This window comes from Leiobunum rupestre, chromosome 4, assembly GCF_980474605.1.
Source record: "Leiobunum rupestre chromosome 4, qqLeiRupe1.1.hap1, whole genome shotgun sequence".
Taxonomy (NCBI): Eukaryota; Metazoa; Arthropoda; class Arachnida; order Opiliones; family Sclerosomatidae; genus Leiobunum; species Leiobunum rupestre.
Window position 1 is genome coordinate 40,107,953 of NC_143387.1, and position 27,468 is coordinate 40,135,420.

At 38.1% G+C, this 27,468-nt stretch overlaps 1 protein-coding gene across 1 annotated transcript; it reads left to right on the plus strand.

Annotated features, from left to right (window-relative positions):
• The first annotated feature begins 23,705 nt into the window (after positions 1–23,705).
• On the plus strand, positions 23,706–26,171 carry LOC149947762 (D-beta-hydroxybutyrate dehydrogenase, mitochondrial-like). The gene is made up of 4 exons (XM_090170960.1): positions 23,706–23,830; positions 23,992–24,254; positions 24,342–24,494; positions 25,885–26,171. The coding sequence occupies exons 1-4, from the start codon at positions 23,706–23,708 to the stop codon at positions 26,169–26,171; spliced, it is 828 nt and encodes a 275-aa protein (XP_090027086.1).
• Positions 26,172–27,468: the final 1,297 nt, after the last annotated feature.

Consider the following 27,468-nt stretch of genomic DNA (forward strand, 5'->3'; position numbering starts at 1 on the left):
AGCCAATCAGCCAATGACTTAAAAACTTAGGTCATGCACAGCGTACCAGTGAATACGCAATTCATGTTTCTATTTGGAGCATCCGTTGTTACGACCGCAAATTCTTAGCTTGCTCGCGGGTGTGGCTTATTTTTGTTGTCACGGTAACGAGTTGAAGTCGGCCATGACATTATTGGTGGATCTTAAAATTCATTTTGCGCGTGAAAATACGCCACCATGTTAGGGTATAAAAGCGGGTAAATATGCCTGGAATACTTCACAATGTTAAGGTACTGACAAGCGCAAAAACGTAATTTTGAAATCGGTCAATTCAGCCATGCCAAACAGGATCTTGCGCTGTTGTTGCTCGTCATCTATGACGTAGAATAACGTCATGGCGGCTGTTTCAAGGCGGTGTTATAGCTACGACGTATGCGTACGACGTTACGAGCAAGCACCAAATACATTTAAACCCCATTTTTAGCCAATACTTTAATTCGCAATTTCAGAACGAACAAACTCAAATTAAGTTTAATATCATTTATGTTTATCTAATTATAAGCTAATATAGTTACGCTAGCTTTCTCAGTGTACCTGTATTGGTATTATCTAATTACCTGTCTGATAATTGAAGTAACCCCTAAATCGGAAAGCTGTATGTTTGAGAATTTAAAAAGAAGGTGCAATTCAGAGATAAATGTGCCAAGTCATCGCAACAAACCAATCAAGCGTTAATTCATTTATGTCGTACGCCTCTAGCTTGGACGAATAATTACTGGACTCGAAACGTAAGCAAAATCCCTTGTTCCACAATTTGTATCGCCCGTCAGCGCTCCTACCGAGAGGATTGCAAAATATTTCTATCCAAATACAAAACACGGACGTAAAAATGTCAAATGACCCGAATTCCGTCGTCTGCTCCGTTGTTTTTAATAGAAGTGAGGCTTTTGGAATTTTAATAGGCTTTAGATTATTCAGTAATAATTGTATTGGAATAAAAATTAAAGGGTAATGATTTAATTAGTTTAAATAGGAAGTTTGCTTTAATGTTTTGACAAACACGACAGTGACGAGCTAAGAACGCTAGGCCTAATGTCGTCCGATAATATTAGGCACGTGTTTAGTATTTGGAAAGAAATCTTTCCAATTCTTGACACTACGGCCCTACAAGCGGCGCTGCCGTAAAACACCAAGCGCGCCATTACGTTTCGGGTCCAGTAATTATTCGTCCAAGCTTTTTGTAGGTTGGACATGGACCAACCAAGATTTACCAATTGGTATTGCAACTTAATTCGGAAGCTCGTGCCATGGTAGGTTCCCCGAGACAATTTTGCAAACCAAAGACTTAATTTTACGCGAACTGAAATGATTAGAATCTTCATATTCGTCTATGAACCGGAGAGCCTCTGTTTCTGGATGGAGCCGACGGTGGTGGTTTTGTTCTGTCTGGCTGTGAGCTTGGTTTGTTTGTAAAATCTTTGAGGGAATGGACGCTAGCAGCGGTCCTCGGTAGAGATCGTCTGCTCGCGGCTGTTAACAGTCTTTGGGGCTCGTCGTTCAAGTCGTAATAGTACACTTGGTCGTCGAACATGTCGAAACTCGTAATGGGCCAAGGAACTCTACTAGCCTGCCCGGGAATGAATCTCAGCCAAATGCGTTTCCGAACCTATCAGAGCCAATGGGTTAGTTAGAAGCCGCGATTTAAGAAAGTCTACACCAGGGGCGCGTCCAAATTCTAAGAAGGAATTCTTCTCTAGAGTCTAGAGAATAGTTCTTCGTGAGAATTTTTCTCCCCGTGAGAACTCGCTAAAAAGCGTCGAAAGTAAAAAGAAACTTCTAAAGATGGCGGCTTACGAGAGTGCCACGAACGTTGTAGTCTAAGCCTTTGACAATAAATATTATTTTCACGACAATATATGAAGGAAGAAAACATTTTATTTGTAATTTTAAAGGAAATATTTCATCGGAAATTAATTAAACTGATTAGAATATTAGCTGCCATTTTTATTTATAATATCCCGCCCTTGTTAACCAAGAAAACTCGTGAGAAGAAATTACGTCACCGCCTGCGAGAAGGACCGCCAAAATTTTGAGAAGTGAGAATTTTCACTATCAAGGGAAGAATTCTTAGAATTTTAACGTCCCCAGGTTAGTACTAACTTGCTCTTCCGTAGAAATTCTAATGACGGGAATGAAAGAGCCCAAAAATATAGTAAAGATACAAAAGGTGATGAACATCGCGGTGCTCCTCATGTTGTCATCCTCGGATAGGAGGCCCGTGATCCACGACACCAGGCTGAAGAGCATCACAACCACCGAGGCCCATCGCGTGTTCAAACCAGACCTGCAAGAAATGCACTTATTCGTGAACTTTATAACAAACCCCTATGACATCCATCTCCCTACACCACTGCTTATTTTATTTGCTGGAAACATGTACCTTGGCAAGTTCCCTCTGTTTCGGAAGAAAAATCGTTCAAGGCTAAATATGTTATACCAACTTTCTAAAACTATTTCACCAGAAAAATATGGCCTTATATAAGTAAATATCACTACGCTGTGTAACATTTCAATTTAGACTGTACACTTAGACGTTAGACGGGAAGTTGCATGTCGAGATGTTATTCTAAGATATATATTATAAATTTTGGATTATAATATAGATGATTAGTTATGATAATGATTGATTCCTTTTATTTGAAATGATGATTCTAATACAGGGGAGATTTCGCTGGTGACGCGCTAAGCTAGACTCGGCTCCTACCCGACATTAAGCCTCGTCTTGTTCAGCTCACTTCCTTTGCTCTTTTTTCAAATACGCAATTTTACACGAACCTAGACCAGTTTCGTGTAGAACATGTCAAATTCTCCAAGATCTTCAGTATGAGAAATAATCGGGGTTTCTTAAATCCGATTTCTGGTAATTCTATTTTCTGAGTGAGTGTCCTTCATTTTCTTCCCTTGGCGCGGTTCCTTAGCGACGGCGCCCAGCCAATAAGAAAACGCGTTACATCTTATAGCGTTTTCCATTTGACTACTCTCGAGTGCTCTAGACAGTGCTTCCACTTCCAAAAGATCATTTTACCCAGACATAAGCTGAAAAATACCCACTTTTACCCATTCCAAATTTCAATAATGCCCTTAAAATTCCCACAAGAATCAAACAATAAAATACCCACTTTTACCCATTTTAAATTTAAAAATACCCTGAAAATTCCCGTAAAAAACAACGATTTAAAAAATATAGTTTAATTATCACAGTTTTTTCATTAATTTTTACAAAGAAAAAGACCTTAATATTAATTGTAGGTATGCAATTCGCTTACTAAGGGACGAAAACCATATTTTTGTCTGCTCCAATCGGCAAAGCTGACAACAGAGAAAGAACCTAAAAAGGTCTCGACATAAGCAAAACCAGATTTCCACTTACGGTCCACTTAGTTACACTTTGTCAAAAAGGGAAATTAAACTTCATGGTAGATTATTTTCAAAATTTTTAAATACCCTTAAATTTCCCATGAAATGTTCAAAATACCCTAATTTCACCCATTACCCTCAATCTCGAAAAAAATCACTCTCGAGGTCAATTTTACGCGAAAAAGGGTGAAATACACTCAAAGTGGAAGCACTGGCTCTAGATGTGGGGCTGACCACTATCCGCAATCGGTGTACAAGCCCGTAGCTTTGACTGTACTAAACTAAAAGTTATTACGTAATCGCTTTCAGATTTAGCACTACCAAAGGCTGTACTCGCTGTAATCGGTGTACATAATTTAAGAAAGTGGTTAGCTCCTCGGCTCTAGATCACTATGATCAACATTTTATGTTCCATTTCCGTGCTCACATCTGTTCCGATCAAGTTTCGTGTGTTCCATTTCCCACTCTCGGGTGCTCCGAGATCGCCCAAAACCGATCTGCGAATTTCGACAGATCAACGGATCGAGATCGAGATTGGAGCAAATTTTTGCGTGTTCCTTTTAGATTTTTGGGCAAAATGGCAGACCAAGACGCGAAAATTCAAATTACTAGCAGACGAAAAACAACAAAGCGCTGGAATATGTTAATGTAATGTTTAATTTGCAGTTTTACTCTAGTCGATTGGGGCGAGATCTATGAGTGAATCTCGAGCAATCAAATGGAAAACGCTATTACATTCGACGTAGTTTAAGCTGCTATTGGAGCCCGGTAGCAAGGGATATTAAATAGCCGGATGCACACATGAAGCTCGCAAGCGAATTTTGAGCGCGCACGCATGCGTCGTTGCAAAAAATAAGTTCACGTACGAGCAAGCAAAGCTTCACGTCTTATGTGTGCATCAATAGTTAAAAATATGTTATTTGAGAAATTATTTTAACGTACAATATTGTTCCATAAGTTTGTCACTTTGGGGAATATTTTACTGAGAGCTTGTAACGGAGTGACGTCATCCCAATAAGAAAATCTCCCCCTAGCAAGGCGCTGTCAAAGGCTACGTGTGAGCGTTAGCAAGCGGACGTAAAACCGCGCCGAAGCCCGTAATGCAGTCTGTCTTGTGAATAGCTCTCAGTAAATGATTTGCATGTGAAGAATAGGAAGTGTCACACTTATGTAAAAATATTATATACTTATGCTAATACCCAAGGCACCACATTAGGCCTAGATTATGTATAGTTTTTGGGTAGCATTCGTACTAGCGTAAGTCAAGTAACTGAGAAAACTCACCTTGCTCGGAAAAAATGTTCATTTTTGACTCTTTCCGGAACGTCGCAGTATATAAAAATTGGTGCAATGAATAAAACATGCAAAGACGCGAAAATGCCAACTGGTCCCACCACTGCGGAGAAAGACGAACTCTTCGCGTTGTACCAGCAACTGCAACGAAGATACAAAGTCATTAATGGGTGCGCGTAAAATCCCTTTTCGACGCCATTTACTTTTCGTTTCCAGTGACGTATTCGTCGAAGAAGAAATAAGCGCTGACCGCGGCGATTATGGCCGGAAAACCTGCAAAATCGCGAATTATTACATTAATAATTTGGTGAGGGTTATTCAACTGTAGAAGGTTGGATTACGAAGCTCTACTAATTTATTTACGTTTGTACCTTAGAAAAATAAGTAAATATTTTCAGTCAGGGTTGGCTGGTTTAAACGGAGGTTTAATCTATGGTTTAAACCAAGTGGTTTTTTAACGTTTGATTTTTTAACTTTGCTACAATTTACTCTAAACTATTCCCAATTGTTTGTACATTTATTTACCAAAACACTACGAAACTAAAACTAAAACGTCTTCTTGGTCAAAATATTTGTATATAATCGAAACTAAAAACCAAAAAAATCATTTCTGGCGATACTTTTGAATATTCAAAACCCAAACTAAATCTACAACTACACATTTTAAAACGATACTGCAGCTATAGTTGTTTATTGGCTAGTGATAATCGACTAGGCACAAAAAGCATCTAAACTTGTGTTTTTGTTTAAAGTCTTTAATGAGAGTCAAAGAAGTGTAAGCCTTTTAAGTATATAGTCACATAATATAAAAAGTTAATTTTTTAATCTTGGCATATAATTTTGGTGCTTTATTTCTTTTAAATCAAATTAAAGTTTAGTAAATAAAGAATAGTATGTACAGTGAAAAAGAATGTACACAAGCGAAAAAATTGTTTACAAGTAAAATAAACCTGTTTTAAACCAAAAAAAAAAACCGGTTCATATGTATTTTTCAAATTTTGTTTTCAACTATGTTTTCAGTAAATATTTACTTAATATTATGACTTTCTTTACTCAATGTAATTAACCTAGATGGAACTGAGCCTGGTTCAATAACCACACCGGCATCTATCGGTTTTAAAAATGACTATTAGGATGGTACTAGTCACAACGCTGAAGTACCATCCTCATATGCTTTTTCGTGTAGCTGCGCATGTGTCATACATCATTGAAACTCTCTTATTTGGGGAAAGTAAATCTGACTTATGAGCGCCTTCCGAAAACTTCCGTAATCCTATTTCCTAAATTTGAATAACCCTTATTTGGCATTGCCTGGATGGTCGAATGAAGACATTACCCCAGGCCAAGAACAAGAGTGACAGAGGACCGGCTAGTAGAGTTCGGTAAAGAGATTTTTTGCCCAAATCTTTGATGGGCGTTTTGTAGGAAGGGCTGCAGCCGAGAAAAATTCGGAGCAGGAAGAAGGCCTCGAGTGTCAGAGACAGAAAAGACACTTGGAAGAAATATTGCAGCAGAAGAGCCGTCAGTGAACAGAGTTTCTACAAGAAAGTTTCTTAGTTTCACAGTTACATTTATACCATATTTCCGAGAATAGACGCTTCAATAAAACCCATTCAGCGATTCGCTACATTAGCATTAACACATAGTGTGGACGTGCAAACTACTCTGTATATGGTCCTTGTAAGGGTTGGTTTTTAAAAGGGCAAAACGCCGCTATGTTTTGTTAGGAGAGTCAACGCGAAAAATTTGTGTTAAGCCTAACGGCGATTTTTGTGGCGACGCTAAAAATTTGTCTTAGGCCAGGGGTGATTTTTGCGTCAACGCGAAGCCTTGGTAACGGGGCGTCAATCAACTTTCGGACGTACAAACGTTTGGAAACCTTTGTACGTCCCTAAGCTTTAGGCCTAACTGAGATTTTTGCGTCAACGCTGCATTTGAGAAATTAAAATCAGCCGTAAAGGAAAAATTTCGTTTATAAAATGAACGTTGAACCTAGTAACCAACCACCCGGAAATATTTCATTCTACAATCCCCTTTTCGCCACGTAGGAATAAAAATATATTTTTTATTGAAACGCCTTTTCAGTGTTCTTTGTCTCACCTTATCTAATTTTACAGAATCGGTGGTATGTGCTAAAATACATATATGAGCCGCCACTAACGACACTTCGGAACACAAATGAGCCAGACATTCTTGGTAAAACATTCTGTAAAAATACGCGAACCATTTCAAAGTATCATTTCCGACTTTTCCTCGAAAGGTCTATCGACTGCTCTTAAAATTGTTAGTTACGCAACACAAAATGCCCATTAAAGGGAATATAACCTCAGGTTTTAGGTGTGGAACACCCGAGGGGCAGCTCACTCCAATGATTATTAGGACACCCTCGTATGATTAAATCATGATTAGATTAGATTAAAATTAAATCTGTAGCTTTGGCTGTATAAAGATTAAAAATGATTAAATCATGATTAAATTTTTAATTATGATTATTAGGATATCCTGTAACAAAGTGATCTGCCCCTCGGGAACACCAAACTTCGACCATTTCCCGCTCCCTCCTATGACTTTAGATATTTTTGGCGCTGTTTAGTGACTTCCCGCCAAAATTGCTTACATAAAAAAGCATAAAAAACATAAAAAACGACTTGAGGTTATATTCCCTTTAATGTACTAAAATACCATAAAGAATCTAATGAAAAAGAAATTGCGTATAATGAGCCTCGATGGAAATGTTCCGGTTTGACTCGCAAATTAAAAAGCCGTCGTACAACCTGTTGCTTTATCGAGCGGTGTTTGGTGGCACTCACCCGCAGTAGAAATATATGATGACGGAAAAGGAAACTAATATCGTTAACGTCAAACACGAGATGAATTTCAATACGACCATCGGACGTTCCCATCTCTAGACAAAAGAAAAATCGAAACGTATTTGAGAAATAACCCTTGATGATGTCTCGTGCATTCGCTTGATTTGATACCGGTGTACTAATGGCGGCTTTGAGAACTTCAGGGTTATCTCATTTCAAGAGTTATTAGAGAGATTAAGCTACAGAGCCAAAATGTCTAGACTTCCACTAGGAATTTTACAAGCAGTTACTGCTACTTCTAGGCGCTCTGCGTTGAAGCCTAAAGCGCGAGTCTCTAAATATTTTCGAAGTACGTCCTCTATGGAGGCGATCTTGAAAGCTACATGAGACCATGAGTTGGCCAGACTGTTGGTCTCCGGTCTCCACTGGGAAATTTTATCTCCAGGTCTTCGCAGAAATAGTAAATTTCTGATCTCGTAGGCTGGAGACTGGAGATCGGAGTCATCTAGCGAGAGGACGCGAAATTTGACGAAGCCCACTCTAATCTGTAACGCAACTCACTCTCAGTAAAACGTTTGAACGTGAACAATAGGAATTTCCATACTTAACTACTTATAATAGTAAAGACTTTTATAGACTTATATACCCATACGTTTTCGTTCAACGCGTGCTGCTTAATATCTCTTTGACGAAGCGCAATCTTGAAGAATGGTTTCTGGCCGTGAGTATTTATAGGTTTACTAAAGACTATATTTCGTAATATCGACATAAACGTGTCGTCTTGGACCACTTTCCAATCGATGTTACATAACGGATCTTTTATCACGAACATCAACCACGACCAAGGTTTGTACTGTGACTAAGGTTTGTACTGTGACTAAGGTTTGTACTGCGACTAAGGTTTGTACTGCGACTAAGGTTTGTACTGCGACTAAGGTTTGTACTGCGACTAAGGTTTGTACTGCGACTAAGGTTTGTACTGCGACTAAGGTTTGTACTGCGACTAAGGTTTGTACTGCGAATAAGGTTTGTACTGTGAATAAGGTTTGTACTGCGACTAAGGTTTGTACTGCGACTAAGGTTTGTACTGCGACTAAGGTTTGTACTGCGACTAAGGTTTGTACTGCGACTAAGGTTTGTACTGCGACTAAGGTTTGTACTGCGACTAAGGTTTGTACTGCGACTAAGGTTTGTACTGCGACTAAGGTTTGTACTGCGACTAAGGTTTGTACTGCGACTAAGGTTTGTACTGCGACTAAGGTTTGTACTGCGACTAAGGTTTGTACTGCGACTAAGGTTTGTACTGCGACTAAGGTTTGTACTGCGACTAAGGTTTGTACTGCGAATAAGGTTTGTACTGTGAATAAGGTTTGTACTGTGACTAAGGTTTGTACTGCGACTAAGGTTTGTACTGCGACTAAGGTTTGTACTGCGACTAAGGTTTGTACTGCGACTAAGGTTTGTACTGCGACTAAGGTTTGTACTGCGACTAAGGTTTGTACTGCGACTAAGGTTTGTACTGCGACTAAGGTTTGTACTGCGACTAAGGTTTGTACTGCGACTAAGGTTTGTACTGTGAATAAGGTTTGTACTGTGAATAAGGTTTGTACTGTGACTGAGGTTTGTACAAACCTTGAAGCATTTTCTACGAAAAAGGGTCGACAGTGACGTGCCTTTTGGACGATTTAGCTCTTAGAGAATTTGCAGGAACCCCAAATTTGCGAAATAATTTCGGTAAAAAAAACATAATTACCACTGACGATTCCTCCTTAATTATTCCATCTGAGAAATATATTTGAAATTTATTTTAATAAATTCGAGAAGAATCTCGTGAAAATTCGAGGGAAAATGATCAACTCTCTGTGGTTTTTTTGGCGGTAATTAAATTATCAATCGTTTCATTATCTATGGAAAATTCAGAGTCGCGCTTATCAAGAAAATATTGAGATCATTTTCTCTGAAAGCTTTTCAATATCTAGTTACCTTGGGTGGCTCGTTTCGATCGCGTTTGACTCGGATCCGAGAATTTGACGTACCAAATGTCATCTTTGGCGTTTTGATCGCCGGTGGCTTTCGAAGTTAAAAATTTGTTCGGTTTCAAATGAAGTTCTTTCGCGTCGCTTTGTTTTGAGCGTTTTCGGGTACGAGCCATGGGCCAACACGCGATTTTGCACAAGCTACCCGATCCGTCGCTCGCTTGCAGCTTCAAGTTTCGCAAATCAATAGAATCGCTTCGGCTCGTAAAAATTTCCGCTTCCACAAATTGACCGTCGATCGCCACTTCTGTAAAAAAAATTGTTTGTTGTCATCAGCCACTTTTAACGAATGCCGCGTGTTGAAAAATCGCGACAATAGGGTTTTGAATAGACCAGCTAACAATTTATTATCCCATACCAGGAATCCATACGTCTACTTGGAATGCTTATCCTGCCGTACCGCGAATGGTAAAATCACTCTGACGGGTTTGGCCCCACCTACGAGAGAAAAATCCCCTCTGCGTGCTCTCCCCTCTCACGTAGTTGTTTGTTAAGTTCACATAGTGACGTCAAAAAAACCGTCAGCCACATCGAGACGAAAATCTGACGCTATAAGCATTCCAAGTAGAGGTGTGTATTCCAGCCTATACTAATTGAGTGTTTAGTGTAAAGAGTTTCCTAATTTAAGAAGATGACGCTGTGGGGAATTGAAAAATATTTTCTTTGATTTATTTCTAACACGAACGTCTCGATACAATTAAAAGTGACAGATACTAGCTAAGCGAGAGCCATATTAACTAGACTGGACACCCTCTTTGACCCCAATCTCGCAGACTTGGCTGTACTAGTAGTTTATCTAGGTTGAAGTTTCATTAAGCTGTATATAGTTCAAAGAGGCATTTCAGACACCTCTTTCGTCGCTGTTTTCAAATAGCCTGTGTCATTGAATTAACCCGTAATTACCTAGTGAAAAGTTTCGATTTCATCAGCTTCGTAATAGGTAAATGTTTATCGGTTTTCGATGCTCTAGCAATTGACCTATATCAAAATTACGTTTTTGCGAGCAGCACTTCCTCTACATTATTAGACTTATCTACCCACTTTTATACAATAAAATAGCGACGTTTTTCTAATTTCAGTCAATGAAAATGCGCCTTAAAGGTTCGTCTTCAAAAACTGACCTTTAAACGAGTGTGTAAAAAATGCTACTAATAATTGGTACCATTGTATTTTTTCGGTACAATTTCAAATTCTAAGTACAAAAGTACATTTTAGGGGTTTTAAAAGGTATTTTGGTACGTTTTAAGATTTCTGGAGATTTTGGTGGTTCTTCCAAAACCGTAAAATTGTGAGAAAAACGACTTCTAAGAAGCTCGTGACTAGGTCCAAAATTTTGCTTTTGAGAATCACATGTTCAATGTTAGGTGGTGCCCTGTTTTTTATAGCCAAAGTACAAAAAGCACATTTCCGTATTACAAAGGTACATTCAGAAAATATGTAGTGGAAACACTGCCTATACAAGGTACTTTACAAAATTCGTGAATAGGCTTACCACTGAAGGATTGTCTTTTGGAGCGGCGAATAGAGGTGCACCTGAGTATTTGACCTTTGTCGAATAGGACGAACGAACGATTGCAGAGCAGTTCCTTTCCTTTCCACAAGGGCGAGTCTGAGACGCAAACCATGTCGTCGGCGACGGGCATCGCGGAAGCCACGCTCCTCTCGGCGACACATCGAACGCGAAATATTAACACCAGAAACGTCCACCCTCGCAGAAAGTCGCGAAAACTCGACGAAGAAAAGAAGGTCGACTTCATTTTCACTCGCGGTGCGAACGGAACCGATAAAACTGTTAAGATTGAATGCATTTCCTCCTCCTTTCTGGAACACGATGACGCCAAAAACTCTGCGGAAACAAAAGAATTCGATTTTAAATGATTCCCAAATCAGTACACTTGGAAAGCAAAATATTCGCGACCGAAACGAGTCTAGGTGGCGTAACGGCGCTAGCTTCTTCGAGGTAGTGCCTAGGATCTATACCAATTAAATTAATGCGTTTATCAAAATATAAGCAAACGACGCAAAAAGTATATTAATATGCAAATATCATTATTTATACGAATAACGATGAGAAAAAACTAATAGCGTCTGCTTTAGCCGCAAACCTTTCATAGTCTTTGCGCAAACTATCTAGCTTGCAATGGCGAACCCAAGCGGGCGAAGCGATAGTTTTCGGTTGCGAATATAGCGTAAAATAAAACAATAATTCGTTGTACCTAAATATTCGTGCTAAACTATAGTTGCCAATTATTCCATTACGATTAAATCGTTAGAGCGTGCGTCAAGTTAATCATAGCCAGGTGATGTTGCCCTCGAAGCGTATAGCCTCATCAGCAACAGGTTCAAAAAGAATCCTCGTAAAATCTAACAACGCTCAAACCAGATATATTCTAAAATATACACCCTGAATATCTTACAACACATCGTACTTGGGACTTGAGCTCGGGTAAACTGATAATTTAACCGCCAAAATTTCAGTTAATCATAAAAAAATCGATTAACTGTTTATTTATGGATATTATTCGTGACTGTTATACGATTTACTATTCTACAAATAAGTTTTTATTCGGATAATTTTTGGATATGGATATAACAGAAATGAACGTCAAATTTCTTATCCGAATACCGAGCCCTACTTGGGACACAACTTAGTCACAGTTTGTTCACGTGTCCCAGGAAGCACGCGAAAGGGACAGTTCTTAGATACCAGGTAAATGATGCGCTACATCATGTTTCTTCACGTTTTACAAGACATCTAAGTTTTTATAACGTAATTAATTAATTTATTAATTAAATAACATTAGTAAGATCGGACACACTAGTGAAAACTAAACAAATATTTCTTTATTTTTTCACAAACCGAGTTTGGTGCAAAATTTACAAAAACAAGAAAAATACAGAAACCTAATTTGTACCTTTTCGGCTATGAATTTCCTTACATTCCTTTCAAGTTTGAAACTAAAAACGAAGCTACGAAGGAGAAAGAAAGTTTAAAGGTGACCACTCGAAATTGAAACTCGGGGATTTTTGAAATCAGAGCGCGATCGTTCGACCCTTCCGTTGCGAGACGCGAAAACCGAGAGCTCTCGAAACCTAGACCTACATTTGAGAAAATATCGAGTTTCTAGCGTTAGCTGCTATACGCGTATGACGAAGCGTAGAAATTTCTCAGCGGGGTTCGGGCTTTCTGAATATTTTATAATTAAACGCATGCGTATTGGAAATACGAACGAAAATCAATCGCTGCGCGGCCTTTGCCTATTCGTCCAATGGCTCGGCGGCAGTAAGACACGGCGAAACAAACAAACCAGTTTGTCCCTAGGACATGCATTATGTAGGAAATTTTTACCGGCCCGCCGCGCGTGCTACTGGCAAAGGTGTTCTATATTAAACACTTTATTGATGTTAGCCGCTCATTGTGACGTGCGGTTTCGCCATATTCAGGTCAATGACAAAAAGGGTCAAGGTCTCACTCAATTTCACTATTTTAGCAGTTGGTTAAGGTTAAGTATTAATGTTCCTTTGAAACCAGTACGAATGGAATATTAGGTTTACGTTTTCATTTCACATCGGAGTGTTTAGCATAAATGGAAAAAAAAGCACTTGCTCATTTGCACGAAATGAAGGGACCAAATTGCTGGGTAGAAAACATTTGGGCCTCAACTCCGCGTACCGCGATAACAGTCGGAGTTTTAAACAGAAGGCTTTGAAAATTACGACATATTTTCTGAACAAGACGTAGACGAGACGTTTGAAATTTGGTATTAATCGGTGTATTTACGGTGAAGCTTTGGTGTAAACGCTAAGTAATTGTATTGGTAGCAATAACAATTGTAGTTCTCATATAAATGCCCGACTGACTACGCTCGGCTTTACAGTTCCAACGCGAATTGAAATACATTATTAACACATTTTATTAAAAAGTAACAATATCCAATTTACCAAAAAAATAACCTGTATAGTAATTAAAATTATACTTGGATTGAGTTGAATCTACAGTGATTTATACTTTTGAAGATTTTTCAAATAATGTTTTGAAATGGACCAAATTCTTCCTCAGGGGCACGTCTTTTCAATCCATTGTTGTTCCAAAATGATCTATGCTATGAAGAAACCCTATTATTTTAAAAACTGTTTTTAAATTACACCAAAAGCTGTACAGAAAGCCTGGGAGCATCTTACATAAATTTATTTATGAATAAAATTTCGGGGTTCTCGGAATAATCTAACGTTAGTCGCCACCAAAAAAATCCACACAAAGTATTTTCCCTCTCTCGGTTCAAAATAAATTGGATTAATTTAATTTTGTATAGTAATCTATGGGCAAGTATATGATAATAATACAAAATATAAAAGAAAATATGTATTTTTTAACAAGAATGAGTAATTTTTGAGTAGAGCGTACCAATTTAGGAAATCTTGTCCTTAGCTAAAGGCGACAGTTTGTACTGCCCCAACGCCTGTAAAATGCGTTCATAACGATCGTGAGAACTCAGTCAATTTCTGTCGCTTCGTTTACCCTAATCGATCATTGAATTATTGTAAAATTGATTAATTTTTACGAAAGCAGTTGGTAGAATGTTTCACATTTCGACACAACTATTTAACATTTATTAATTTCGATGTTTTTAAAGGTACATTATAGCCTAAGCGAAAATATACTCCACCCCTAAACTTGGTTTGTTCGAGTTTTACGAGCTTACGTGCTATTGAAATAGACAGCTTATTTTTTTTTGCGATTGGAGCCATCGATTGTTTGGTCACCAATAAACTCGATTATAATGTTGATCAAAATCCGATATTCCAACCTTGAGAGGGGTGCGTGGCCAAAGACACCGTATTTGAAATTTATCGCGAGCAGCAACGCCTCTTTACGTTTCGCCTATGAGCAATCAGATGTACCGGACGATTTAGGTCAATTTGAACAAGAGACGATTATACGGATCCTACTAAGTAGGCCAAGCCCACAATCTCTTTACGCGAACACACTCGTAAAATGCCGATATCGTGGCACGCTATAATGCGAGTATCCGTTGGTCACCTAGCTTCGATGAGTGAAATACTTTTTTTAATTTGAAAAATATTGATCGAAATTAGATCATGCTTTTGACCTTTAAAATTTATATTTTCAAACGGGCGCGTGCACTTTTTGAGTAGAAGCGCAGCTACATGTAGGTAGTTGCGTTTTAGCTAGTTTTCTGGTCGGAAATAGATTTTCCCGTGTACATATGGCATCATGTAACGACTAAAATGAGAAGTTCATAAGCCACTGAATTTTCGTCGCTTTGTGTGTTATAATAGCAAATCTTCAGCTTATCAGTAGTTTTAGCACTTTTCGCGTTGGCCGCTACGTTAAAAGGTTAATTAGCGGCTGTCAAGATAGGGTTATAAAGGAAAATGCAGGGACGTCATTTGCGTAGGGCAAGGGGGGGCATTGCCCCCCCCTGGATTTCTATGATCTTAAAATGTTCATGCATATCTTGGGAAATTTTTGGTTCTCGCTATTATCCTGAAAATCAATAGCAAATATGCAATAACTATTTCGATTAAAAATCCCAAAAATATGAAATTTGATGGGTTTTTGTCCTTTTAAAAAACTGGTTTTCCGGAGCTCTATAGTTCTGCCCCCTCCTGTAAAATCCTGAAATGACGTTCCTGGGAAAATGTAACTTAAAATTAAAAATGCGAGATAAGTAGTTTAGTAGCTCGGTCAATGCCATCGAACAACTGACTGCCCGCCAGAGCCGCCTTATCCATAAGGCAGACTAGGCAAAGTGCCTAGGGCCTACGAGAATTTTAGGAGACATTAGGGCCTACGATTCCATATAATAGATCCTACGAAGGTCCGAAAAGTCGGTAAATGAGAGATTTTTGCCTTAGGCCTACGGAAAGGTTAAAACGGCCCTGCTGCCCGCTGATTTAGCGCATTACAGACAGACATCTGGTGACAGCAATTGGCACATAATGGAACTTTTTTGCCCCACTTTATATACTTTGTTTCGTGCCCTTATTCAAAATGCAAATTATACAACTACCAAAGACGATAATATGCTAATCATTTCAGTTGCGATTCCAAGTCGGAGCTGGCTGAAACTTTCAGTATCAAAAAGGTTTTGGTCCGAAAATTCGCATTAAAACAATATGAAGTGTCATGCTATTGGTAAATTATGTTACTTATGATATAGTCAAATAGCGATATCTCAATGTTGACTTTATATTACATTTACAATATTGCTCTATTTTAAAAAATACTCCATTCACCTAGCTATTTACAAAATAAAATACTTTTGGCTGTAATCATTTAGAAAATATCAAATTCATTCTTACTTTTGTAGCTGTAACTATATCGGTTACCACCATAAAACTCATGGATTGTACAAAATGGCTTCTACCACATTCTGCCTAGTTTCGACTTCTCGGTGCTTATCAATGAAAATATTTAAAGCAAAAACCACACATGTTCGCGGAAAACGTTAAATATCATTAGATTTTAATAGAATTTGTAAAATAACTCAAAAGGATCAGGTTCTAGGCCCTATTTTCGAAATTCGAAGCAGCAAAATTCCAAAATTAAATGTAACAGCGTTGATGGCAGCGCAACTTTGGTTCAGGGCACGAAATTTAATGAATTGTAGAAGCTAGGAAATGAATGACCCGTATCCTGGAATGGAAAACTGTACGGGCTCCCCGTCGCTAACGTAGCTCGAGCAAAAACTTTAACCTAAGCCTATAGCGCCATCTTAAGGCAGTGTTACTAGATTAACATATATGCGTGTACATATAATTTAGTCTGCTAGACGTTCGAAATAAGAAGTAATAACGGGGTTTTCTTTGGTTTTGTAGTGACATCAAAACTGAACCTAATAATATTGTTTGGAGAAAAACCGCGCAGGCGCACTACGTATTAAAAACCGTGATCCATTTCCAAGTTCATTCAAAGCATTTGCTGTTTGTACGTCTTGTAGATACCGTTTATTATTGCCACCCCAAAAAGTTTAAAAAAACCCCTCTTTGAACCCCTCGTTACCTATTCGAGGTCGAGTTCGAGTACTCGGCCTCAAAAAAATGCCGAGTAATCGATGATGTTCAAGTACTCGCCCTTCATGCCTCGCGAGCCAACAGCTCGCTACACTCGCAATTAGGCCTACATTAACCTAAAATCTCAATAATACATCGCCTTTCAAATTAATTAAACAATAGAGAATTTAAGTTTGAGAAGTTCGGGAAAGCAAACCGAACTCAAGTGGTTTTTGGGCGAAACCAAAATCACCTCAAAATGTTTTCCAACTTTTAGATGTATTTTAACTCATAATTGATTAGGTTCGAGTAAATTCCCATAATTTGATTCCAAAGTAATATGTATTTAAAATATATACGTCAATTGATAGCAAATTAACCCGGTTTGTTTCGTCACTAAAGACTACCTAGTATTTATATTTTATTTTGATATTACGTATTGCGGATAAATTAGCGGAAGAGACTCACAATTGAGTAATTAGTTTGTCTTCAATAAATTTCATACCGGGAACTTAGAATCTTGGTATTTGATTAAAAAAACAAATGTCACGTTTGAAGAATCATTGATTGATTGATTTTGAAAGAAACGTAATTAAAACTATAAATCTGAATTGCAAATATGTCCAACATTTCGTATAAACAATGGAATTAAGAACAATGTGTTTTGAAGTATCAAAGTGTACAGCGCGCGAACCAGTCAAAACTTTAAACCTTTCTGTAAACTAACATACGTTTGGCCTTAAATTACAAACAAGGTGTAACTAGTTTGAAGTTCGGAATATTGAGGTACTTACGGGTCGAAGGCGCGACGTCTCGAGACGGCCAATCCAAAAACGCGTATTGAGCCAAACAAATGTAAATGTTGTTTAGTATATGGATTAAGAATACCAGTACACTCACGTCGTCAGTCGATCGAAACTTGTTTCGACTCTACTGCAGTTTATTCACGCGTTCATACTTACCAACTACACTCTCAGAAATCGGAAAGCGCCTCTTAAGTCGAGATATTTCAAATAAAAATAAAAAAATAATTAATTTCGTCATAAGTAACGTTATAACAATAAGTATGACAATTACCATGAATTATGTCCAAACTGATTTTCTGAGTTATCTCGCAATCAAGGTTTATTTCAACACAGAGTCTAAATACGCGCAATTAAAAATATACTATTTTAATTACCAAGAACGGGAAATTATATAGGTATACACTTGGAATGTTAAAGGAAGATTTTTACGGCCGTGATGAAGCTCGTAGAAACGGGCGTGTCTTAAAGGGAATATAACCTACAAAGCAATCTTTATGGAAGATCCCTTCAATTTTTCAAATTACCCTGTACAGTGGCGCCAAACATTTTTAAAGCCAAAGGCAAGAGCGGACAGATTTGCAAACGTTGGTGTTCCACACCAAATACCTGAGGTTATATTCCCTTTAAAGCGGGAAAACTCACGATAAAAACTCTCGCGCCTCGCTACCCTAATTAAGCCTAGTCATGTTATTATATTATTAGCTTACCTGATCTTTTATAACCATACAAATACCTGAAGAACATTCTAATTACTTCAAAATATTAAGTACGATAACAAATTGAGGTTTTTAAATCCATTGTTTTATAATATCGCCTGTTTGTTACCATGACGACGCATTCTTTTCGCGTCAAACCTGGAGCCAATGAATTTGAAATGCCGTGTTACGTCTTACACTTGACGTAGTTAAGCCACGCCTTTTTCTCGACGCGCTTTCGTATCACCGTCCCAATGGAACCTTAGACATTCCAAGTGTATACCTCTATAGTTTCCTGCCAAGAACGATGATAATACACTCGGCTGTCCCTTGGCAAAACCTAGTAAACGCAATTTTATAAAAATAAAATTGGAGATATTTCTTTATTTTGATTTACATTATTACTTTCGGTAAGTGATATTTATCGGTGTAACTCATACAGAAATGTTTTTGATGGGTTGAAATGTTTCCAGTAGTTATGCCATTCGCCTGTGTACTGCGATTTACTACTAACTCGAATTTATAGAAATTGGCGTTTACTAGGTTTAGCCATGACACTACTAAGATCGGTTGTAATCCAAGTCGGAGCTGGGACAGTGGGTCAGTGTCCAAAAAGGTTTGGTTTATGTAAATTAGTATACTTAAGTGTCATACTTATTTGTATTACATTACTTATGTTTCTTCTATCCAAAGTTCTCAAAATGCGCAGTATAGGCTTTACGTTTGTTGTTCAGAAATAGAATTTTCCATAATTCTTCGCGGAGAAAGTTAATTATAGAGCCTGGTTTAATTCTTACCCGACGTGACGGTAATACATTTAGCAATTTTACTTCTTTGTTCTCTTAAAGAGTCACACCAGCGTTTGAAACCGAGATGAAAAAAATCCCAGGGCTAGATCCTTTATTCTTAAAGATTATTATTTAGAAAATATTCGAGCATTATTTATCACACATCGTTAAATACGTAGTAATAATTTCTAAAAGATTTAAACCATTTTTTGTATGATATCAAAAATAAAAAATTTCAAAAGTGTTGAATTTCAAGAAAATGGTTATTGATTTATCAAATAAAAACAAGGAAAATACCCCCTTTTTTAAGAGCTTATTTTAAAGCTCTTTTATAGAGCTATCTAATAGTGTATTTATATTTCGTGTTTTCAATCGCCCACATGACCCTTTAACCCCTCGAATGAGACCCCCCAAAAATAAAAATGTACATTTATACATCCAATAACCTGGTATGAATTCTAGTTAGGACTATATACACTCCACCATTGAATTGGCCTTGCCAAAATGTGTAAGATTGTGTTATTTTGTTAAAATAAAATATATTTATAAAAAGTTATTAAACTTAAAGCGAAGGGGTACTGAAATCGAGGTACGATATACCAAAAGATGTGGGGTTTCGGTTAAACTGTGTTTATTCTACAACTTCTCAATATTTTCAGCTAAAACCTTGGATATCACCGTTTTTTAGACAGATCTATCTGTGTTTAAAATTTAAAAAAAAATCGATTGACCCATGCTGACATGAGTGGTCGAAATCGTATGGAATGACCCTATTATTAAAAAACTACAAATTAATACACAAAATCATTATTAAATTGACTAAAATTAATGAAGGAAAAGCTACGTCTCTTCGCGAAAGATTCAACATGCTCTGTGTACTTCTCCTTGTTTCGAAAACCATGCCTCAACTTTTTAGGACTTTGAAATCAATTGGGTCTGCAGAAATACACTAACCCCAATAGTTAATTTTTCTCGACGGACCTTGAACTAGCCTAACCTTTCACGGTTCACCTTATTTTCGGAATAGAAACTTAAGTACTTCATATTTTTATCGTTCATTTGATGATGGATTTTGGTTTTGCGCTTGTTGCAGCCTACTTCCAAGGGCTAGTTGGCCACACTTTGAAGCTCTCTGGCGCTCTTTTAACTCATCGTAGGAAAATGGGAGAAAACAGGCATACTTCTCAACTCACCCCCTACAACTCCTTCAAATTTTTCCATAACCTTTTGAAAAACCCTGTATAGTCCCCACTATCCTGGTAATATCCTTGCAAGATAATATGGCGATGCCAATTTAGCGCGCGCTCTAAAGGATAAGCGTGAGCGCTTGTATTTAAAACCATGTAAGCACCCACGTACAAAATTCAGTAGTAGAATCCCATAATTCTAAAGAGATTTTTCGGATTTGGCCACGGAATCAGTAGCATCTACATTTGGTATCGAAGTCTAAACTCTATATTGGGGATAGCGGCCAATGAGAAATAACGTGAAGTCAATGACGTCAATCACCACGCTAAAATTCAAATTGTTTTGGCGTTCTACTAATATTTCTAATGAACTACGAAGCAACTAAACTTTATATTAGGGTATTTTAAAGGTAAGTGCTTTGTTTAATAACAAAATTAAGGCGGTAACGAATAATTTGCAATTTAATGGGGATTTTACAGTAGCGCCGCCAGGGGTAGGCTGAGTAGGCTGAAGCCTAAGTATTCATTTCAGAATAATAATGAAATATCAGTATTTAGAAAGCATTTACAACTATTTGCTTGAAATTTTAAGAAATATTATTGTAATTTTCATTAATTTTTTTCTTCTAATTAAAAACTGTTATTCTAATATGTAACCCTCGTGTAAATATTATTCGTCATTAAACCATATTAATGTTTTTATAATTGAGGCAATAAGCAATAACATTGTTTTTAAAAAAATGAAAGAGGTACAGTCCCGGACAAATGTTTCTGGACACTTTGTTTTTCAAATGTTTCAAAAACCGTTCACAGTAGAAAGTCGATTAATACCTTTTTGGAAAGTTTAAAAAACGGGGAAACTTTCTGCTATTTAAAAATTTTTCAATATTGAATAAGTTTTCGAGCGAGGCCTAATAAACCGAAACATCGTCTTTTCAACCAATAGAAATTGGCCGACACCCCGGTATACGACTATTTTGAGTTGTTGACGATGTTTTATGATATTTATTCGAATTTTTTTCGGTAATTTAGGATCTTAATATCATATCTTATAGCTTTGTCGGTGTTTTAAAATCCTAAATTACCGAAAAAAAAATCGAATAAACATCATAAAACATCGTCAACAACTCAAAATAGTCGTATACCCGGGTGTCGACCAATTCCTCGCTGCCAACTAAAACTGACTTAAATTGGAAATTAATTTCGATTAGGCTTAAACAGCTCGATTTTTGAATTTGGTTTTACCTCAATATTATCGGAACCACTTGTCCGATTTTGAAACCGGACCCGGTTTTGGAAAGGAAACATTTCCGTGCGTCGATCGGCGTTTGTCACGTGCAAGAGTGAGACGAATTTCTATTGGTTGAAAAGGCGATGTTTCGGTTTATTAGGCTTCGGTCAAATACTTATTCAATATTTAAAAATTTAAAATAGTAGAAAGTTTCCCCGTTTTTTAAACTTTCCAAAAAGGTATTAATCGACTTTCTACTGTGAACGCTTTTTGAAACATTTGAAAAACAAAGTGTCCAGGAACTTTTGTCCGGGACTGTACATAACATGATCACGAAATGAAAATAACTTTAGAATTCAAGATAGAAAGTAAAATATGGTTAAAATTATGTTAAAAACAAATTTTCTACATAATTAGATGTTTATTTTAATCTAATTTATCTAGATATGATGTTTAAATTTTAAATTTCAATTCAATTCAGTTTCGGTTTTACCAAAAGAAAAGAAATCACGAAACTTGAAAATGTTTGAAAACAAGATGGCGCTTCTCCGTAATTAATAGCCTATTAGCCTTACCAAGATTAATGTACTTTCGATAATACCTGGAACCTTTACCTTGTTTTTAATAGCACGTGCACTACGACAACTGAAGAAATGTATTTCCACAAACTCAACTCATGTACAAAATGAAATATTTCAAATCCGGTTTTATCAAGCAAGAATTATTATTATTATCGGAAATTTATCTTATGAACTGAAAGAGGGTCCAGCCGCTCCAGAAATATGATGTACATTTAGAGAAAAATCGATTACGTAATATTCAAGATTATTTTTTAAATCCTATAAATTTTTGGAAATAAAAAGAAATCTTTAAAAATTGCGGAAAATCTTTGAAAATCAGTAAAATATCCTGGAAATCATGTCTTCTACAAAGAAACGGGAAATCTTAAAAGTAATTTTAAAAACACAAGATTATTTAAAATAATAAAATTACTGGAAATCAAAATAATTGTTTAAATATCGGGGGAAACTTAGGAAATCAGTAAAATATCCGGGAAATCATGGCTTCGCGGCTCCCTCAAGTCGATTTGTGGGCCCACGTAGGTTATAGCCTGTCGCGCCTACCCCTAACTCCACCCCTGGTGGAAAAATTTTGGAAATCAGTAAAATATCCGGGAAATCAAGGCTTCAACAAAATGTAAGGTGGATTTCTTCCTCCCCGAATTGAAGTCAGTGTGCAGCAAGGTCCGGACCACTACTTGGGCTGATTCCTGGAGGACTCGTGCGTCCGCGTATGCTCTCTATCGCGAGAAGCCGAACCCGGGTTCACGCGAAATCACGCGTCTACAGCTTACGCGACGCGATGACACTCTTTTGGCGTGTCTCGGCTGCAACCGCCTTCCGACAAAGACGCTACTTTTTCGATTCAACCTGTCTCCCACAGACAGTTGTTCGAAGTGCGGTGCTGTTGACACTGTGGAACACATTCTCTTCGACTGCCCCGAATAGCTTGCACCACGGCTGCGTCTACACTCCGCCCTCCACAAGAGGCATCTACCGGTTTCTTTGGATGGGGTCCTCAAGGCGGTTCACGCGGTCTTCGCCGAGGTGGTCTCTGCCACCCGCGTCATTCTCCGGCGTGCCATTCGGATCTGAGAACTCCTTTCAGACATTCATTGCGTATTTAGCTCGGTCGTGTTTTATAGTTATATTGTGCATTTTCATTATTCTTTTTTTTCTTGCTTTTTTACTGTTTTTTTTTGTGTGTATATATATATTTTATTTCCCTTGGCACGCTTGTTGTGAAGGCTCTACGCTATATGCACCAATTCCCCACACTATGTTATTCTGCCCCCCCCCCCCCCCCGGTTTCAACAAAAAAACCGGGAAATCTTTAATGGAAATTTTAAAAATCCAACATTATTTTTAAAATAATAAAATTACTGAGAATCAAAAGAAATGCTTAGAAAACAAAGGAAACGAGAACAAGCCTTTATATCAAACTTGATTTGACCTATGTCTGGGGATAGTTCAGGTAAAATCCGCCCTTCTGTTATATGTGAAAATAAAGCTTTGTTAGAAAAAACCCGCATCACTACGACTTCAGGCGACTACTATCGACCTTGTATATGTAATCTTATTTTAACTTCGTGTAAAGTTGATTTCTAACAAAGCATGTTGGTCAATTTTCCATAGAACACCCGCGTAGATGAATTCAAACGCTATTAGCGGGGGAGCTATTGTATTGAAGAAGTGAACTCTTGCATTTCGAAACACACCGTACTCCTCCCCTTCCATAAACCACAGTGTGCCAAATCAAGAATGCTTTTAAATCCGCCGGCAAGAAAGTTGAGGAGGTAAAAAGTCAGTTTTAGGGAACCAACGAGAGGGGGGACGGGAGCCACGCTACAAAACGTCTCAACATTTTGTCATCCTCCCGAAGTATAATGCTGTTCCTTTTGGGTGGTAATCCGATTTACCGATCTCTATGTTACTACGACAAGAGATATCCTTCAACTTGCGAGGTAGTACCATTTATCTGGAACAAAAACCAGTTTATTGTCGTGACGATGTAAGACATGAAAAATTGCTTCTATTTTCGAATGGCAGAAGCGACTTTGAAAACCTCCGCGCAGTTTGAGAAGCCATTCGAGGAACAACCTTGGAAATGATCGTGGAAATTTTGGTGTCCGTTGTGTCCGCGCTTTTATTGCTAATTATTTTACGGCGAAGGAGACAACGCGTCGATGAAGTAGGTGGAGGAAAATGCGTCCTCATTAGCGGTTGCGATTCTGGCATCGGCCAAAAGGCGGCCATTCATTTGCTGGAGTCGGGATTCGTTGTTTTCGCCGGTTGTTTGAACGTCGCCGGGGATGGCGCATTCGCTTTGAGAAATATCCGGTCCGAAAACTTGTATATTTTCAACTTGGACATCACGTCGTCGGATAGCGTCAACGACGCGGTAGGATTCGTAAAAGAGCAACTAGGTCCCAGAAGTAAGAACTGTTGTGAAATAAAACACAATTGGTACGTTATCTCTAAATCCAATCATTAAGTATTTTTTATTTTAATTTGATAATCAGAACTTTATGGATTAATTAATAACGCTGGAGTCTGCATTTTGGGAGAATTTGAAATGCTCACTATGGCCCAGTGTCGTCGAATCATTGACGTCAACGTCGATGGCACCATTAGATTTACGAAAATGTTCCTACCAGTAATTCGTCAATCGAAAGGTAGCAATAAGGAAATGAAGGGCCGTAGATTGCGGTTAAAACAGTTATCTGTTTCAAATGATCTGAACAGGTGGCACAAGCAATTAGCTAGGCTACTTGAGTTACAGAAGGCGCTTGCAAATTTTAAGGTAAGGGGGCCCCAAAAGTTGCAATAAGGGACCGCCAAATTCAAAATTAAGGACCCAAGAGTACACCAAACTCCGAAAAATTATTTTCTATCTTTCCCGTTGGCTGCTTAAATCAGAGCTCTCAATAGCAATGCAGCTGGCGTGATTCATTTTTGAGTGAACGCTGTTTCGACAAAATTACAGATATACTCCGTTTAAGGATTACTATTTAGTATTTGTAAATGCAAAGATAATACTTTAACACAGGCGAGCTACTATGCTATAGGCTATTAGAAAAACTTGTGAGGGTAACGGTATAGTAAGGGTAGGGATCTGCTGGCTCGCGTGGCATGGAGGCCGGGTTTGCCCCCACTATCGTAGGCAGAGCCGTACCTAGCCCAAATGGCACCCTGGGCAAAAAAAAATTAAAAATGGCGCCCCCAGAACCTTAGGTAGGAATTTTAAATTTTTCAATATCTAATTTAAATGAAAATCTTCGATTTTGCGGCCCTAAAATTTTGGTGCCCTGGGCCACTGCCCCGCTCACCCTACCCAAGGGACGGCCCTGATCGTAGGCAATATAACCCGGCCACCTGAATTAATGACATTAAAATTCGATGGAGGACTTGGGTCTAAGATGATACCCAGTGGCGTAGCCAGGATTTTGTTTCGGGGGGGGCGGGCACACCATTGAAAAAAAAAGGAAAAATATAAAAATAATTGGACGTACGACCATATGTTTCGGGGGGAAGCATGTGCCCCCTGTGCCCCCCTCTGGCTACGCCACTGATGGTACCTAGGGTATTAACCTAAACATAAAAGAAAAGAAAAACGAAAGAAACTTCGTAGCTTTAGCCATGGCTGCAATGTTGATATGCAATCTTTATCTGTAGACGTCCCATCACCTCATAGTGCCAAGTCCCTGTTATCCATGAACGCATTTTGCCGTCTTGAAAATACGGCCTTAAGACATGTTCGCTTTCCTCCAACCAATTCGTGGCGCCGCTTCTGCAGCTGAAGAGAATCGTTAAAATAGTTGATTAGAGAATGTGCTGTTGACGAATACTTGTTGGAATGAAGAACGTACCTACGGCCCTTATTAATAGTAAATGTGCGAGGGATCCGACATTTGCTAATATTGCGTACGGGAGTTTGAATATCGAAGTTTGATTTCTGGTTTTTCTAAAATCATTGTTCTTTAAAGTGTATGGGATTTATACGAATGTTCAACTCCTCGTAAATGTGTCACATGTTTTTCAATATAATATTATATTCAATATTAGGGCGGATTATCAACGTAACCAGCGTCAATGGTAAAGTTGTGTATCCTGGAATCTCGGTGTATTGCGCCAGCAAATTCGCGATAGAAGCATTTAGCCAGGCTTTGCGTTACGAATTGAAGAAATTCGGGGTTTGCGTTTCGGTTGTGAGACCCGGCGATTTCGCCAGACTCACTAACATCGCTCAATGCCACGAAAAAAATAAAGGCGAAATGTGGAACCAAATGGATGACGAACAAAAGAACACTTATCATCGTTATTTCAACGAATATCATGACATGGTAATGTGAACGGTACATTTTTATATATATAAAATTTAATTATTTTCACTTAAGAATAACGTTTTGTACAAAATCACAACATTGTTGGTAATCAGACCATCGACAATGAATAAAAACTTCAATTTCTACTAGGTTTCACGAAATATCGGAGTTACCAGCTATAAATCATTTGAATCATCTTCGTTGCTTAATGATATAAAACACGCTCTGATTAGTGAAAATCCAAAAGCCATTTACACCAGTGCGCCACGCGCATTCAAACTAGCGTTCTTATTACATAATATCTTGCCTAGATGCCTTTCCGAGTTGATCATTTCTAAACTATTTTACATTGAATATCAAAAATGAAAAAAAAAACATATGTACTGATGAAATTTGATTTTGAATAAAGGATTAATAAAAACAATTTGTAGAAAAACAGAATGTCACCCAGGAGCAACAAACACAGCACCCCACACAAGGAGCACGCCACCGTTCAAAAGTCGTGCATTTTCTTGTGTACAGTTTTCATCGGTTAGACACTTTAGCGCGTGCTGCCGTCAGAAGGGGAAAATTAGGAAATTGTCTTCCTCGTCCAATGAAATTTGTATACAATACTGCGTTAGCGTGTTTAAAGGCTAGCTGCGTTCTCCTTGTGTTTGTTACTCCTAGATGCCACGAACGTCTTAAAAGTGTTGTGAACTAGAATCATGGATAAGTTAATTAGTGGATCCAAAGTATACTGAGGACAAGCTAGTGACTTGGGCCTAAGGTGGTGCCTTGGGTATTAGCCTAGCTGGTTATTTTAGTTTATTTATTTATTATCTCTATTTGTTGGCAGAATGACTGCCAGCCAAGGTGACATAATTAATAAAAGTGGGCCAGTTCCTATACTTTACAATGCTAAAGATTTACGGAATGATGCTATCAAGATAGAGCGCAGAGAATCTTAGAGTAAAATGAACGATGCAACCACTTTCTGGTTTGTTCTTTCGGTTTTTGTATTAAAATGTAGATAGATGGCGACAGAGATTCCATTCAGTAGCAAATAATCAAAAAGCCTCCTCCAGCGCTTCCTTTTAGCGTTTTCCTTTTGACTGCTCTCGAGCACTCTAGATCGCTCTGATCAACAGTTTAAGTTCCATTTGCGTGCTCGGATATGCTCCGATCAAGTTTCGCGTGTTCCTTTTCCCGTTCTCGGGTGCTCCGAGATGGCCCAAAACCGATCTGACGACAGATCAAGGGATCGAGATCGAGATCGGAGAAAATTTTCGCGTGTTCCTTTTAGGTTTTTTGGCAAAATGGCCGACCAAGACGTAAAAATTCA

What these genes read in the sequence shown, in the direction of transcription:
- LOC149947762 (XM_090170960.1), top strand. Translation starts at nt 23,706, where the DNA reads ATGCTGTTCCTTTTGGGTGGTAATCCGATTTACCGATCTCTATGTTAC. An exon ending in CAGTTTATTGTCGTGACGAT is followed by an intron (nt 23,831 to 23,991) that starts GTAAGACATGAA and finishes TTTACGGCGAAG; the next exon opens with GAGACAACGCGTCGATGAAG. An exon ending in AGAGCAACTAGGTCCCAGAA is followed by an intron (nt 24,255 to 24,341) that starts GTAAGAACTGTT and finishes TTTGATAATCAG; the next exon opens with AACTTTATGGATTAATTAAT.